Here is an 18,004-nt window from a genome sequence, read left to right as displayed (position 1 = left end):
TACATATTTGGAAAGTTATGTACCTCTCTGGGATGAGGAGATAAGACTGGACCAAATTGCCAGCAAATTTTATTCACATTAATGTTTCATTCTAAAAAAATAAACATGAATATAATATCAGCCAAACATTTTAATGAAAATGTGCAAATTTATATTTTGAGCAGTGAATCTGTTAACTTTTTTTTACTGCATTGCCAATTTAGGGATCGGTACCTCTATGGGATCAGGATGGGGGTTTTGGGAGCACTGGAACCGCATACTTACCCAATACTGACTTACCAGGCAATCCTGTTCGCCGACATAACAGAAATCACCCGAAGCGTTGGTTTCACCCCAAACATGGTCGCCGCTGATTGCATTCTCCTGAAAGAGATAAGTTTAGAAATATTCTCATATCAATAGGGTTGGTTTATGATACAAATCTTGTAACAAAAAATTATTCTTAAAGACGTTAAGTTCTCTGGCACATCTCTGAAAGGTCGAGTCCCCCCAGAAAAATGTTGATTTGAATATATAGAGAAATATCAAATTGGCATAACGCTGAAAATTTAATCAAAATCAGATGTAAAATAAGAAAGTTATGACAATTTAAATTTTCGCTTATTTTTCATTAAAAAAGTGATATGCACAACTCGGTGACGTGCAAATGAGATAGACAATGATGTCCCTCACTCACTATTTCTTTTGTTATTTGTTTGAATTATACAATATTTCATTGTTAACAGATTTGACAATAAGGACCAACTTGACTGAACCATATCATATTAAACAATGCTAATTCCACATGTTCAGGGAGGAATTAATCATTGTTTCACTTGACAACGAGGAGAAAATTTGAATATTTCATACAATAAAATACAAAAGAAATAGTGAGTGCATGACATCATCCGTCTCCTTATTTGCATACCAACCAGGATGTGCATATAACTATTTTGTGAAATTAAGCAAAACTTAAAACTATTATGACTTTATTTTACATCCGATTTTGAAACTTTCAGTGTTATGCTTATTGGATTTTTCTCTTTTCATTCAAATCAACTTTTTGTTGAGGTGGACTTGTCTTTGAATGAGAGGTTGTAGTAGTATTTCAGGTAGAAGTAGTACTACCGTAGTAGTTGCATGAGTAGTGATGATAGTAGTAGAACCTGTTGTAGCATCATCAACAGTATAAGTATTAGTAGTAGTAGAAGTAGTAGCAGTGATGCTACTTCTACTACTACTCCTATAACTACTACTACTACTCCTATAACTACTACAACTACTAATAATACTACTACTACTACTACTACTACTACCACTGATACTACTACTACTACTACTACAACTGATACTACTACTACTACTACTACCACTGATACTACTACTACTACTACCACTGATACTACTACTACTACTACAGTACTACTACTACTACTACTACTACTACTACTACTACTACTACTACTACTACTACTACTACCACTGATACAACTAATACAAATAGAACTACTCCTATAATTCCTAGTACTACATATACTACTGCTACTCCTCCTATCCTACTAAAACTACCAGTACGACTACTACTACTTCTTCAAACACAGTCTTGAACAATGACTTGATCAAACTTACGCTCCAATCAACGGTCGTTCTGATCTCCTTTTCGGCCATAGAATGCGCAGGGAGATGGTGGGTAGGGAATCCATGGATCTGATTCGCGTATGCATTCGATTTAGATATTGCCTTCCTGCAGATTGATAAAGATAAAAGAAAAAGAATTCTAGAATTAGTACTGATTTTATCTCTATGATGGGGTTAGGCCCATCTATAATGGATGAATATGCTATCTATAAGTACGTTCACTGTTTCAGAAGTAATTTCAGACATTTCTAATCAATTTAGAGTGAAGATGGTGTGAAAATTTTAATTTTCACTAAATCATGTACATATATATGGGAAAGCATGTACAGTCACATTAACAAGTACAGATCCAGACTGACAAGAGATTTAATGTTATTACCAATGGCATACCATCTGTGGGTTTGGGATCAGTTTAATTGGTCTGACTGACGCATTTGAGCTTTAGTCATGTGCTTGTACAATGTACATGAACCTATACATGTTCATTATGAAAATGAAAATCCATGTTTTATTGTTCGAAATAGAAATCTGAAAATAAAATATTGGGCAAAGGTCATTGTGCCCAATTGATCGTGGGCCCTGCCACCACTGTGCAGCGCCGGATCGACAAGGCTCTATCCCTTAAATGTTGAACGGCAAACAGGGTAGCAGCAACTCCCATTACGTCTTTTGGTCTGATGCGGCCGGGATTTGAAGTCCCGACCTCCCGGTTGTGAGACAGACACTCAACCAACTGAGCCAACACACCAGTTACTGCCTGTATTCTCGAGAGGCTTCAATTGAACCATGGTACAAAACCAAGGACTGTGCAGATTTTGTGTACATAATTTCTCTAATCACATTCAATATAAAGAAAAGTCCAATTATATAAAGTCAACACTCTGTGCAAAGGGTGCTATAAATTGCTATATAATGAAGTACGATAATACAAGAATTCTGCATTGTCTATATGGTTTTATACCAAGATACAAATGGAAGCTCAAGCTCTTTTGTGAATACGGGCCATTTAGTCTGCAAAACATATCCAATATTATTTTGTCTGATGATTAATACGTACATACAGAATAATTATAAAATATTATGCACAATAATGATTAATGCGCTGAACCCAGAACCTACTTAAAACTGTCAGGCCTGTTTGGGAAACTTCGCAGACCTGTGTCCATTTCGGAATCACTGTCCGCTTCCCGCTGTCGCACCATAGCTGCAAACTGACCAATTCCAGAGCTCTGGAGAGCTGCTGCACCCATGGACTGGGAGCGTGGCTTCAGTTTGTACTTGTTAAACATAGTATGCCGTTGGGATTTCAAGTTATTGTCCTCATAAATGTCCGCATCTGTTGACGCTATGTCAGTACGGCTTGTCTGCATCTTAAAGATGCTGTGGCGATGCGCCTTAGTCCCACCCAGTGCTTCCATTTTGGTAAGCTTGGGCGACCCTCGCGGGACGATGCAATCAAAAGTCTGCATTTTGGTGTCGCTTCTGTCACAAATCCACCACAAAATCTGTTCCAAAGGTTGACTTCATTGAAAATCATGAGAATACATTGTACTTATTGTTGACTGCGACATGTTGTAGGGTTTATTGTGTTTGAATGAGTGCAGACGAGCGTCTAGCAATGTAGATAAAAAGTCACTCAATGCAAGAACCATCAAATTTAACACATGACTGTACATGTACATGTATTGCTACATATTGCCATACAATATTTCACACACAGAAGTCAACACATCTTTTTTTTGTCACATGTGTTAAAAAAATATGCACATACGACATGTCACTGTACAAGTAGATAAAACTTTACAGGATTTGTTTCCCTCGTTCAAAAATTCAAAAATTCTCGTTTTGAAAGATGGCCAAAGCACTGTACCACTTGCTTGAGTTCATGTAAGTCATAGCTGGGAATGACAAATTCTACAATTGTTGATGTACACTGGACAATGTTCAACTGACTGAATTATCCTTGCTCTTTCAGAATTAGGGTAATGTTCCGACACAGACAATACAGCAGTCTTGGGTCATATCATACGTTCTTTTCTGTTAAAGGAATAAAATCATCAATGAATCATCCATTTCACAGAAAAAATGGAAACACACCAATTTGATTTCACACTGCAGATCTGGGGGTGTTTCACAGAGTTGTTTGTAAAGTTATCAAAGCATGATCTTACGAATGATAAGTACAGCTCTCGTGCAATGAGATATACTACCCCACATATTGCCTTGCATTTTTAACGAAGTAGGACTTTATTCAATACACCAACAGCAGTTTCTATGTAAAGTGATCATAGTTATCAAATTTATCATTCAGCACAAAAACATGCTCCAGTCACTGGTAAAGTGGTGAAGGATTTTACGGTTTCAAGACATTTGCTCCGGCGACGATTGCTCCGATGCGAAATCTTATGTTAAGCCAAACATAAAACATGACCTCCAAAACTAAACAAACCCTAATCCTTATCTTCACATTATTCTGAACCAAAAACTCTATTACAATCCCAACCCTAACCGTGTGCCCTTTGATATATTAAGACTGGAGCAAACGTCGCAGGACCGAATGTTTTTTGTCACCAATTTTACAACCACCTTTAAAGGCCACCGCACACTTTACGCCCCGACTGGTCGGCGACTGGCTTGCGACTGAGTGAGGGGAGATGTGACGTCACGGCTCTTGTCAGCTTGCGCGTCGCAGACCGGTCAGAGACAAGTCGCAAGGAAAATCGGAAGGATTTGACATGTCGAATCCTTATGACTGGATCGCAAGCTCAATCCAACTTCCAGCCAATCAGACAGTAGAGTTGCACGACGCGTATATGATAAACAACGCGCATACGCAGTAGTAAGCGCACTTTCTCAGTTGCTATGCCAAAAAGCGCATGCGTGAGTCGCAGATCGGATCGCAAGTTGTGCGGTGTCGAGGCTTATGACTACCTTGCGATTCATTTCCCCTCACTCAGTCGCAAGCCATTTGCCGACCAGTCGGGTCGTAAGGTGTGCGGTGGCCTTAAGAAACATTCCCCAGTAATTGGTAATAAACTAGTATGCACCACTGAAGAATCTTCAAGGAAACTCATAATGCTATTAGGGCAAACAAATAATTTCTCTATCGGTGTATATCTGAAATACAGTTTTATTCTCTAAGATTATTCACACAGGCATTGGTGAAATGAGGTCATTGAATTCTTGTGTCAAATTATATGTACAATACACTTAAAGAAGTCCCTCTTCTGTAGCAAAGAATTGCATTATGAAAATGACCTACATATAGGCAAGTTATCATACAAATACATGTACATTGGGTATTGTTATCTCCATGTTATATACCATCAATTGTGTACAGTGTACACGTACATTTATATCATTCACGAATGAATCTAGGCATCATTGATGTCATCATAGAGTCACACACTGCGCTGATACACCAATACATGTATCTATTTTCCTCTTCACCAGATTTGTTGTAGTTACACTAAAATGCATTTGGTAAAAGTTTACCTTACACAAAGCTTTTAAGTTAATATTACATTCTGGTAGTGTCACGCAGTCTGTCCAGTGTATTCAGTGTGCTTACAGTGTGTAAACAAAGTGGGCAATTCAGAGATGTACAAGTAAATCACACTATTAAAATGCTATAAATTTCAGTGTGTGAAAATGATCCCAACTGTGGATACCTCTATGGTGTGTGTATAGTGTTTACAGTGTGAAGATTATTTCACACAGTGGATTTCTCTCGAGTGTGAGTATTCATAAAGTGTTCATATAGAGGACTACGTTAGCAAATGATTCACTGTTGAAATGCTCAAATTTAATAGTGTGAAGATGATTGCACAGTGTGGATGCATCGCTGGTTTTCAGTGTTTTTACATAGTGAACAATATGACGATATTCACTGTTAAAATGCTCCAATTTAACAGCGCGAAGACATGTTCACACTGCAGCCCTTACAGCGTGTGTACACAGGGTGTTCACAGATAGGACTACGTGATATTGTGATTCACACTTTCAAAATGCTCAAATTAGAACAGTGTGATGATATCACTGTATTTCGCACTATGAAGACATTGTGAACACATCCTGAACACACTGTGAACACACAATGAACACACTGTGCATACACTATGAACAGACTACAAAAACACCCTGAACACACCCTAAACACACCCTGAACACACTGTGAACACACAATGAAAACACTGTGCATACACTATGAACACACTGCAAAAACACCCTGAACACACCTTAAACACACTCTGAACACACACTGGACACACTGTGAACACACCCTGAGTACACTGTGAAAAAACACTGGACACACTGGAAACACACACTGTAAACACACACTGGACACACTGTCAACACACCCTGACCGCACTGCATGACAAACAGACATTTTTCTTACCAACATGAAACTCAAAAATTGGGGGCTCTTGCTCAGCCCCCCCCCCCCCCTTACTCTTCCTCACACCTATTAAGTGGTATAGCTTTGCCCAAGGCACGCATTCTTAGGCTTTATGTATATTTTTTGTTAAAGGCAAAAACCTAAAAATATTAATGATCTTCAAATGTAGGTTTTGAAGAAGTATTTTCAGATCTACCATAGATTGCTCAAGTCACAAGAAAAAAAAATTAAATGCAAAAAAGGGAGGAAGCAAGAACATTTTTACGGATGGGGGAACATTTTTCCGTCAAAAATATCAATATATGTTTAAAAATTTCCTTTTCAACCTATTTTTGCACAATTTGTCAAGTAATTATATGGTCTATTTTCTGAAAAATTCAAAAGGCAACGGACTCTTTGTTGCTTAAGTTTACACGTCCAAGGTAAGTGTGCATAAGAATGTGAACAAAATACTTGAATTGCCTCGTAGAAAATAATACATGTATTAAGTGCTATTTTTCTGTCCCGTGGAGCTACATGTACATGTTAAGTCTACGTTCATACATTTAGAGTGTACATTATGTACAAGACATTCACTGCACTGCACATCAACTTAAATTGCTTTATACATGTACATGTAGTTTCATAAGCATCACTCAAAAAAGTTGTTCACAGTAAAGTGTGTACAACGCATATGACAAATATATTACCTATAGAGGAAAATGATTCATTTCCTTATCATTTATGTACATGTATATCCACATATTAGATGTACATGTAATTTATCAATTGCTGCACTACACACTATTTCATATCATTTCATGTTTTTTCCTCTAGAAATTGTGAAAGAAGTTATAGTACAGTCACAGTGTTTGTGTTACTTGAATGATAAACAAATTGCCTCTTGAGAATTAATAATTCATAACATTATATAAATGCACATTCAAAGAACTGTATAATAATCAATTCAAACATGACAAAATCTAAATTATTTACATGTATAAGCATGCTTTTCCTTTAATAACAAAAGGAAGAAGTCATAGCCCAATAATGAAATGTGCATGTGACACCTGAACAATATGCATTGCCTCTTAATAAAAAGTATGATATTACATTATTATATTAATACAGTCTTAGAAGCATCTGTATAATAACCAAAACAATCAGAAGCAGGACCACACACCGTCTCATAAAATTTTTTGATATTCATAAGAATGTTTTTCCCTTCTAGAAAGACAATAAAGGATGTTTCTGCGCAATTGTAAAACCCATATTTGGCTTCTGACAATATACCTTTCAGAAAATAACGATTCATTACCTATACATTCTCCAATCAAATACAACACCACACGCTATACCTCATATCATTTCACATATCAATACACGTCTTGAAGGAGGCTGTCCCTAGCGGTAAAATGCACATGTGGCTTCTGAAATTACAATTTAGAAAATAATAATTACCTTATGATATGAACATTCTCAGAGCCGTTAGTACGGTAATCCATTGATACCAGTACCCCAAAAGAACCTCAAATCATATCATATCCAGCCATCATCGGTCAGAAAGCCAGATTACAAAACCCAGAAATTGAGCCTTGAGCGGAAAAAATAAAAGCAACAACGAGGAGAGACAAAGGAAGAAAATCAGGTATAGTGATGATAATCGCAGAACATCAATCTGATGCATCCAACATGTGAATTTTGAGATTCATACACACATGTCCATTGATACAGTAAAAGTGTGTATGTATTTTGCCTATCCTTGTACTGCGAGAGAGAAAGAGAGAGAGATAGTGTGTGTGTGTGTCCGAATGGAAAATACAGAAGAGTTGCCCAATATCACTGCATGCAGACATGTACACCGACATGTAATACTGGCGGGCGTATTGGCATTGCAAATGCCGGCCGCTCTCGGAAGGAGAAATACGGGGGCGACCGATTCTCGATGATGCTCTCTCAACGACGCTTGCCGGGGTGCTTATTATAATGCCGATGCTATTTTTACACCGGCACGCTCCCCCTGCGCCGGCTTGTTAGCAGTTTCATGCTTGGTAGTGACGATGAATAGTGGTGCTGCTTATGTGTGCAAGCCTCGGCATTTATACACACACTCACACTATACACATGCATGCATTTATTATTACATGCAGCTATTGTGTCCAAAGTCGTTTCGTCTGAAGTATAATGTGTGTATGTTACGTGGTACTATATTTCTTGGTCAATGAATCTGATGTACTTTACAATTGGTACATGGAATGTTTTAAATTACTTTATTATTAATTTTTCATGAAATAAGATATCTTATTCATTAAGATCTTCATCAATGTCTTTTCAATTTAATTTCTTGTAGTTTTTCAGATTCCCTTAAATTAGAGTTCTCTCATATGGGGCATTTTAGTTGCCCTATACTATGATCTTATTTTTTCCTTCAAAAGCAACAGCATATTTCCTTCAATCTTGTTTTTTTTCCTGTTAAAGTTCATGTATCCTAAATTGATAGAAATTGCAAAAATAAATGTTTCAAATTCAATTTCCAATTTGCATGAAGATTCATATTTTATTAATAATTGTTTTCAAAATTGAAAAAAAAATTTTTTTTTCAATGTTCCATTTTTTTGCAACTTCATAAAAAATCTGTTTCAAAATAAAATTTGACATTACAGACACAGTGATTTTCATATCTCAATCCTTTTGCCAATTTCACCATTTCAGAGTGTTTTTCCTTCAATTTTTTTAATTGACACAAAAGCTACATGTAATAAAGAAATACAGTTTGTAAATGCCTGAAATTGACTTACGATGTGCTTTTAATAGACCTATTAATAGACCTACACTCAAAAAGTGAATCAGCATACATGTATGCCAATCTCAGTTCTGGAATTACTTCACTTTATATCCCATATTGACATATCAATGAAACAAAATGATGCAGCATTCACAAGAGGTCAAACAAAGGTCAGCAAAAGGTCAACAGAGGTCACAGGTCAGGTCAGTTTTTTGTATTACAAGTATATAATAACATGATACATATTATTTACTCATTTACAAATCTCTCTTGAATCTATAACAAAAATAATTAAAAAAAAAAATTGTGTGTATCAAACAACATATTCACATCTACCCCTGAAAGTAAAATATCAAAAACAGTAATTTTCCCCATCTTTAAACAACCACCTTTCTCTCTCTCACACACACAAACACACACCCACTTTCTCTCTTTCCAGCCATTCATTATCTCCCTTCCTTTTCCTTTCCCCTAGCTCTCTCATTCCCTACCCCAACCAAATCTCTCTCCACTCTCTATCTCGAACCACAGTAAGCTATCTTTCAAAAGCATTAATTGGCCTTAGATAATAATTTCTTGAATACTTCATTTCATCCTTCACCTTTACACTCATAGACACAATGAATATGTGCAGGTGTATAAAAGTATTTTCAAATACAGAGATGAGAAAATGGGAGGATTTTTTTCTTAAGGTATATAATTCTCTGTCGAGATCTAGAGGAAATTCTCCTCACTCAATGCCAACAAATAACAAAATGAGCATATAATACATAAATAAAATAAATACAATACAATAAATGGAAAGGGTAGGAAAAGAAAATTGAACTGTTGGGAAGAGATACTCCCTTAAAAACGATCAAATACCACATTCTATGAAAATAAGAATGAAACAAATGAAACGTTCAATGTTAAGTGAGCATATTACATATTCATTGGCATAGCCAGATCATCTGTGGAGAGGGGGAAAAACCCTACCTGTAATCTCTGAGGGCAACTATAATCATTGCTCACTGGCTACATACATATGTATATAACAGTACTGATTCTAATACTATTTTTTATTGATATGTACCTTGCCATTTCTCCTGATGCTGCGATTCCTGGACGTCGCATGGCCTTTGACATTGCGCAGGTCGCGCAGTCGGGGTCGCAGAGGTCAGAGTGCATGGCGGTGAGCTGCGCGATCGCACTCCTCGATGACCGGTGCGACGGGTCAAGAAAATCTTCAAAGTAATCCTCCGAATTCATGACGAGAAGCTCAAGCTCAAGTCCAAACGATAAAGAAATAGATTTGATTGGCAAAAGTGATTTATGACGCGTCTGTGATATCCGCTAACATTATTGTAATAAGTATTTGAAATGATGCAGTGTTATCATCACTCGTAGCTCCATAAAGTGCTAAACTTGTACAATGTTTTGAAGAGCAAAGTTGCATTCTCTTTTGCAAATGACTTGAGTTTATAGTTCAACAAATGGACCTATGGTTCAACAATGCATCCTGTGCAACAATCATTGCAAAATGAGTCAGTGAAATGTACAAATATCCTGCAACTTCAGGAACTCACTTGATGAATAAAATTTCCTGAAATTCAAAATCTTGGAATGCACTGAAATGTACCAGGTATATAAGCTTCTTATGAAATTTACAAGATGCAATGTACATCCACCGCCTACACTACTCTGCAGTTCAGCAAATGTTAATTTTCAAATAGCAGACTGATTTATGGCTGAGTCCTTGCTTCCACAATGTCTGGAGCATCAAAATGCATGATGGTTATTAATCTCTCCCCGACTGGAAAGGGGTAGTCCCTCTCTTAAGCCTATACAGATTAAAGAATTAAACTTTAAAGGACAAGTCCACCCCTATAAAAAGTTGCTTGTATAAAAGGAGAAAAATCCAACAAACACAACACTGAAACTTTCATCAAAATCGGTTGTTAAATAAGAAAGTTATGACATTTTAAAGTTTTGCTTAATTTCACAAAACAGTTATATTCACATCCTGGTCGGTATGCAAATGAGCATACAGATGACGTCACCCACTAACTATTACTTTTGTATTTTATTATATGAAGTATGAAAAATTCAAATTTTCTACTCATCGTCGGGTGGAACAAACTTTTATTCCTCCCTGAACATGTGCAATTACCATTATCTTAACAGTTTGTGGGTAAATCAAGTTGGTCCCAATTGTCAAATCTGTAAAAATTGAAATATTGTATAATTCAAATAATAAAAAACAAAAGAAATGGTGAGTGAGTGACATCATCGACTCTCTCATTTGCACATCAATGAGTTGTGCATAACTGTTTTGTGAAAAATAAGCAACACTTTAAAATGTCATAACTCTCTTATTTTACATCCGATTTTGAAGAAATTTTCAGTGTTATGTTCATTTGATTTTTCTCTATCCATTCAAATCAATAATTTTCTAGGGTGGACTTGACCTTTAAGGAAAATAAAAGCTTTGGAACAAGATTGCTTGTGCAAAAACAGAAAAATCAAAGAAACAGATCAACAAAAGTTTGAGAAAAAATGAATAGATAATAAGAAAGTTATGAACATTTGAAGTTTAGGTCGTCATTGTATTAATGTACATGTAGATCTTCCCATTGGCAATGTGACAAAGATGTGTGATGTCACATGTGAACAACTTTCCCATTACTTTTCAATATATTTCACTTAATCTGCCTCTTTTATCACATCTATCAGTAGATTATGTTTTCTTTCTATAAAAGGACATGTAATGTAGATTTTCAAAGAATATATTACGGATGAAGAGTTTGTATTTATAACCATAAGAGCAAAAAGAGACATTTTGGGGGCATTTTAGAGTCCATCAAAGGAAAGTTGTTCACATGTGGCATCACAAATCTGTGTCGCATTGCCAATGGGAGGATCTCTATAGCAATAGTGATCGCAACATCAATATGCTCATAACTTTCTCATTATTTGTCCGATTTTTCTCAGACTTTCTTTGATCTTATTCTTTGATTTTTCTGTTTCCACACGAGTCCACTTGTTCCAAAGGTTTCATTCCCCTTTAAGTAAGCAACAAGCAGATTTCAGTTTAGTATGAAAACATGTACATGCATGAAATGAAAAAAAACAAGAACTCTTTTCCCCTTCTTTGTGCTCTATCCAGGGCTTTATCTCCCACTCCAGCTCTAACCTAGCCATTTTTTCTTTTCTTCTGCAGTCGGGGGGGGGGGGGGTGTTTCATGAGGATTTATCAGTGAATTTCACTGACAAATTTGCTCTCAGCCAATCAGATGGAAGGATTTCCAGAAGCTTATAACATCAGCCTGCGAAAATCACAAACGAAAACTGTTCATGAAACACGCCCCCCGAATTTATTACTGATCATCATACCTCGATCCATTAGCATGATTATATATTCCTATACTTTCAAGCCTGGATGTTAGGAATTACGTGCAGCCTCATTAAAATTCATTGCATTTTCAGAATTCACAGATTCCAAGAAAATGAAATTCATGGCCTAGATTTCAATATAATTTAACAACCTTCACACTGAAATCTACTTTCAAATTCAAAATTGACCTACTGAATTGAATTAAACTGATGAACACAGCTAACATATGATAGCTTTCAATATGGCTCCTGTATGAATGATTTTTTTTTCGTTGTTTTGTAAATACAATTAATACCATGTTCCAATAAAAAAAAACTAAGGTCAGAAATAGTTATCAAATGAGTGAAAGAATCATTTAATATGAAACAAAGCTATGTTGTGGTTATATCATTCTAAAAATACTTGAAAATTTACGATAACTAATTTCAATTCCTTCCACCCCTTATTGAAATGCAAATGGAAAATGGATTCAGCTTTTCTTTCAAAGAAGTTCCCACAGCATTTTATCATTAATTTTGAATATATACTGGTTTGTGCTGATTTCGAAACATGTTTTTTTTCTACATCTAGCTTTGAATTAATTAACCCATATTGCAAACTAGGAATGCATGGTATATCGTACAGCTGTTCATATACTACAAATGACTTTACAAGTGAGTGGTGACCTGGGTTATTTCTTGAAACAAAGGGTGACTTTCTTCGACTAATTTGCTCTGAGCCAATCAGATTTAAGGAATTTTGGTAGCTTATAACAATATTGAGTGAAAATCACAAACAATTTGTTTCCTGAAAAATGCATTCATATTCACAATGCCATATTCAGGGCCTGTTTCATAAAATTTGTTACAATACCAAATTTGCTGCAACAGTAAAAAGCTATTGAAATCCATAAATTGGACTGGCTTATAGTATATTTGCTATGTGCATTTGTTATTATAACAGGGGGCGTTTCACAAAGATTTAAGTATGACTTAAGTCGCACTTACATGCCGACGCATACATGAAATGCAATGCACAATCTTATTGATCTAGATACGCAGTAGTGCACGTCCTCATAACACGATCTCACAATGCAGTCAAGCCTTTCATACCGTACGCAACTCGGTATTTAAGTGCGACTCTAAGTCCTACTTAAATCTTTGTGAAACCGGGCCAAGATTTTCTTGTCATTATTACTGTTCCAATTCTCTGAAATCTAATTTTTGTAGATTAAAGATTAAAGGATCTTAATGCACAGTTTACAATTTGTCAAAATTTAAATTGGGATTACAAGATATTTAACAATAAAAAAATAATGAATAAATATAAACAGTCTAAAGACCTTTCAATCAAGTGTCAAGCATTCTCTGCTCTCACAAGAAACATTAGTCATAACACTTTTATTATACTGTATTGATATCATGTTACTGGCTATGATCATCGGTATGTCCCTTGTTATTTGTTTCTTGTATAAGTAGCACCTGGAGTAAATAATTAACCAGAAAGTGCGCATTAGAAATATGTATTAATCATTAACCCCTACTGTATCAAAGCAACAAGACATGGGATATCACATATAACACTAATATTGGTCACCAGTTATGCATAACTTACAAACAGCTTTTAATGAAAAAGCACCTATATCTGATTACCGTAAAAAAGGTAATGGGAACAACATAATTTGTTAGTCAACAGATCAAGAATTCGTCCGTTGAAATGATAATGTAGAAACTCTCATACCCCTTTTTACCACAAAAAATGATAATGGCTTATCCAGACAAATTTGGAAGATCAGCCCATAAATCGGCCTAATAACGAAGATTTTTTCTGAATGCCATGCTGTCGGATTTCACTAATGATCCAAGAGATGGATGGTTGAAGTGAATCGGCTCAGAACAGCTTATTTGTCATGCAAATCTCCGAGAAAATCTCTGCGAATCCCCGCGATTCTAAGCCATGTCCACCTCCTCCACGGAAGATCAAACCTCATAGTGCAAAAAGTTCCGAGATTGATCAAAATGCCACGGCTTGTCAAGACAGCTTTCATCAACTTTACCGCTTTTACCAATCAAAAGTAATTCGAAACATATTCTCACGAGCCTGATGTGAGCGGGATTTTCCTCGATATGCACATCCCGACTAAAGTCGACCCATTTCCTTTGAATAATCCTGTCGTTTAACGCTCAAATATTTGTCCTAAATGAAAGATTGAGTCCATCCAATTTTTTTGGAGAAGACCAAGAAGAAGAAATCAACAAGAAATCTACCAGGGTGCATTCAGAGGAATCCGGCGGATTTCAAGATGGTGACTGCCTCACGCACTGAAAAACAGATGACCTCTTGTTTTTTTTTTTCCTCTCCAAAAAGGGGAAGACTAGAGAATGGGGAGAAATGTCGTCGGAGCGGAGGAAGGCACTCACCGAGAGGGAGAGAAGGAGAGAGAGAGCGAGAGTGGGGCAAAAGCTGGCGCAGAGCAAGTTTGTGTACAGCAGTGACGTACGCAGACGGCGAAAATATCCCTAAATCATAGCACCTTCCTGTTACCCCACCCCCTTTCTCTCTCTCTCTCTCTCTCCCTCCCTCTCTTGGGAATTTGTAGGATCTAATGTGAATTACACTGGCATAGGTGGAAAGTTGTACATGGAATGCACCTAGGGAAAAAAATGGGTAGATTTCAGCATTCTCTCCCTGCCAGCATCTTGTAAGCATTATTGATGCATGCAAAGAATGTCTATGGGATGGCTTGAAGAGTGCATTGGTGGGAGATGATATATAAAATTATACAACGGCTGCTGGCCATACACCACATGCTCCTATCATACGTGTAATGAAAGGTGTAAAGAAAATTGGTAGATTCCAGCATTCTCTCCTTGCATCTTGCAAGCATTATTGATGCTTGTAAAGAATGTCTATGGGATGGCTTGAAGAGTGCATTGGTGGGAGATATATAAAATTATACAACGGCTGCTGGTCATACACCACATGCTCCTATCATACATGTTATGAATGGTGTAAAGAAAATTGGTAGATTCCAGCATTCTCTCCTTGCATCTTGCGAGCATTATTGATGCTTGTAAAGAATGTCTATGGGATAGCTTGTAGAGAGCAAACATGTACATGTACATGATATAAAAATACAATGGCTGCATGGCAGTATTCCATACTGAGTGCATCAGTTATGTACCTATTCTGTGTCAAAGCATCAAATCAGTCTCTCTCACTCACTTTCCCTCTCTCTTTTCCTTCTCCGCACTCTTCCAATCAGTTTTCACATAGAAGGGCGATATATAAAAAATATACCATGGCTGTGTAGCAATACTCCATATTAAGTACATCAGCTATGCACTTATCCTGTATCAAAAATATTAAATTAGTCTCTCTCATTCTCTCCCTCTTTTTCTCTGTCCCCCACTCTCCAAATCAGTTTTCATATTTATGGGCAATATATATAAATATACCGTGGCTGTGTAACCATACTTCATGCTGACTCTTTTTCTATATTTCTATCCTCTTCTAAAGGACAAGTCCACCCCAACAAAAAATCAGTTTTCATATTTATGAGCAATATACATAAATATACTGGGCTGTGTAACCATACTTCATGCTGACTCTTTTTCTATATTTCTATCCTCTTTTAAAGGACAAGTCCACCCCAACAAAAAGTTGATTTTAATAAAAAGAGGAAAATCCAACAAGCATAACACTGAAAATTTCATCAAAATCGGATGTAAAATAAGAAAGTTATGACATTTTTTAAAGTTTTGCTTAATTTCAGAAAACAGTTATATGCACATCCTGTTGGGTATGCAAATGATGAGACTGATAACGTCATCCACTCACTATTTATTTTGTATTTTATTATATAAAATAGGGAATATCTTATGTTTCTCCTCATTGTTAAGTGAAACAACGATTAATTCCTCCCTGAACATGTGGAATGAGCATGATTCAGTCAAGTTGGTCCTTATTGTCAAATCTATAAAAAAAATGAAATATTGTATAATTCAAACAATAAAAAACAAAAGAAAAAGTGAGTGAGGGACATCATCGACTGTCTCATTTGAGTTGTGCATATCACTGTTTTGTGAAAAATAAGCAAAACTTTAAAATGTCATAACTTTCTTATTTTACATCCAATTTTGATGAAATTTTCTGCATTTTGCTAGTTTGATTTTTCTCTATTTATTCAAATCAACGTTTTTGTGGGGTGGACTTGACCTTTAATCTTTTTCCCACTCTCCCAATCAGTTATCACATAAATGAGAGATAGGCCCATATAAAAAATACTGTACACATCTGCAATTGCGTAGCCATCTTCCACACTAAGTGCATCAGTTATGCACGTACTCTGTTTCAAAATACTAAATCAGTCGCTCTCTTTCTCTGTCCCAACTCTCCAAATCAGTTTTCATGTATAAAAATATACAATGACTGCCATTGCATAGCCATATTCCATACCGAGTACATCAGCTTTGCACTTTTTCTGAGTCCCTCTTACTCTCTCCCTCTTTTTCTCTGTCCCTCTCTCTCTCTCCAATCAGTTTTCATATTTATGGGGAAATATATAAAAATATATCATGGCTGTGTAACCATACTTCATACTGACTCTTTTTCTCTATCTCTCTCCCTCTTTTAATCTTTTTCCCACTCTCCCAATCAGTTATCACATAAATAAATGAGAGATAGGGCTATATAAAAAAAAATACATGTACACATCTGCAATTGCGTAGAAATATTCCATACCGGGTACATGAGCTATGCACTTTTTCTGAGTCCCTCTTTTTCTCTGTCCCCCACTTCCTCCAATCAGCTTTCACATCTATTATTCAGGGGTTGGAATGAGATGGAAGTGATTATATTTTTGCATATAAGATTACCATTTCTTCTTCTTTCTCTCTCTTTGTCTGTCTACCTTTTATTTGTTTTTCCTCCAATCTTTCAATGAGTTTTCACATCTTTTATTCAGGGGTCAGAGAGAGAGGACAGTGATAACATTTTTTAAATATAAATGTCAGATATTTTTCTCCCTCTCTCTCTACCTCTCTCTTCTTCATTTCTCCTCGACTCTTCCAATCAATTTTCACATCTATTCATTACTAGGGGTTGGGGAGATGACCATACTGATATCTTTCTTGGTTATTAAACAACTTCTCTTCTACAACATACATGTATTATCCAATCGGCATACTATTTGTTCTTGACAGGGAGAGATGACCTTATTGATAAAATCTTTCTTGCATATTAGATAACCACTCTTGCATGACATATTATACAATCGGCATAATATTTGCTCTTGACAGTGAGGAGGATGATGGTAATGCTTGGTGTGGCAAGCTTGTCAAATATGCTAGTACTAATAGCCGAATATTATTACCTCTAGAGGCTTTACTTCACGCTATCCCACATTTTAACTTGATATCTGCCAAATGCCTTTTCAGGAAAAAAGTCATTACAGAGTAATGAATGAATGAAGATGAGAAAAATTACTGAAAAATGCCCGTCTGATTATATAGTGTGGTCCCACGTGTTGTTTCCTGCGTTTGCATGTGGTAATGAAATGAGGATTATTTCAAGCAAGCCTGAATTATTTCAATTAAACTTAGTTGTTCTACATTGTAAATAAGCATTCTGGCGTATAATAGACAATTTGAGATTGCTTCCAAACTATTTCCTATCACGCAATTTTAGCTTTAATGACAGTGGGCAAAGCTGTCCAGAATGACGAAAATTTGCCATGGTGAAATCTAAATTTTAATAAAATCTGCCGTTATGTAGCCATTTTTCTAAAGTGCTAAAAAACTGCAGCAAAAGGGAGAGAAAACGGCTACAATAGGTAATAAAAAACATGAAGTCACCCACTCTGTATGCACTA

General features: G+C 36.2%; 1 protein-coding gene across 1 annotated transcript in view; it reads right to left on the bottom strand.

The window, feature by feature from the left end:
* LOC129283226 (diacylglycerol kinase zeta-like) overlaps positions 1-18,004 on the bottom strand; it is a 70,664-nt gene that overhangs the window by 32,041 nt on the left and 20,619 nt on the right. Inside the window, exons 2-4 of the mRNA XM_064114095.1 lie at positions 2,737-3,654; positions 1,609-1,723; positions 280-363 (exon numbers count right to left, since the gene is read on the bottom strand). Of these exons, the coding sequence (XP_063970165.1) occupies positions 280-363; positions 1,609-1,723; positions 2,737-3,086 (549 nt within the window). The 5' untranslated portion in view covers positions 3,087-3,654. The remainder of the gene's footprint in view (positions 1-279; positions 364-1,608; positions 1,724-2,736; positions 3,655-18,004) is intronic.

This window comes from Lytechinus pictus, chromosome 19 (genome assembly GCF_037042905.1).
Source record: "Lytechinus pictus isolate F3 Inbred chromosome 19, Lp3.0, whole genome shotgun sequence".
Taxonomy (NCBI): Eukaryota; Metazoa; Echinodermata; class Echinoidea; order Temnopleuroida; family Toxopneustidae; genus Lytechinus; species Lytechinus pictus.
This window is presented reverse-complemented; position numbering and strand designations above follow the sequence as displayed.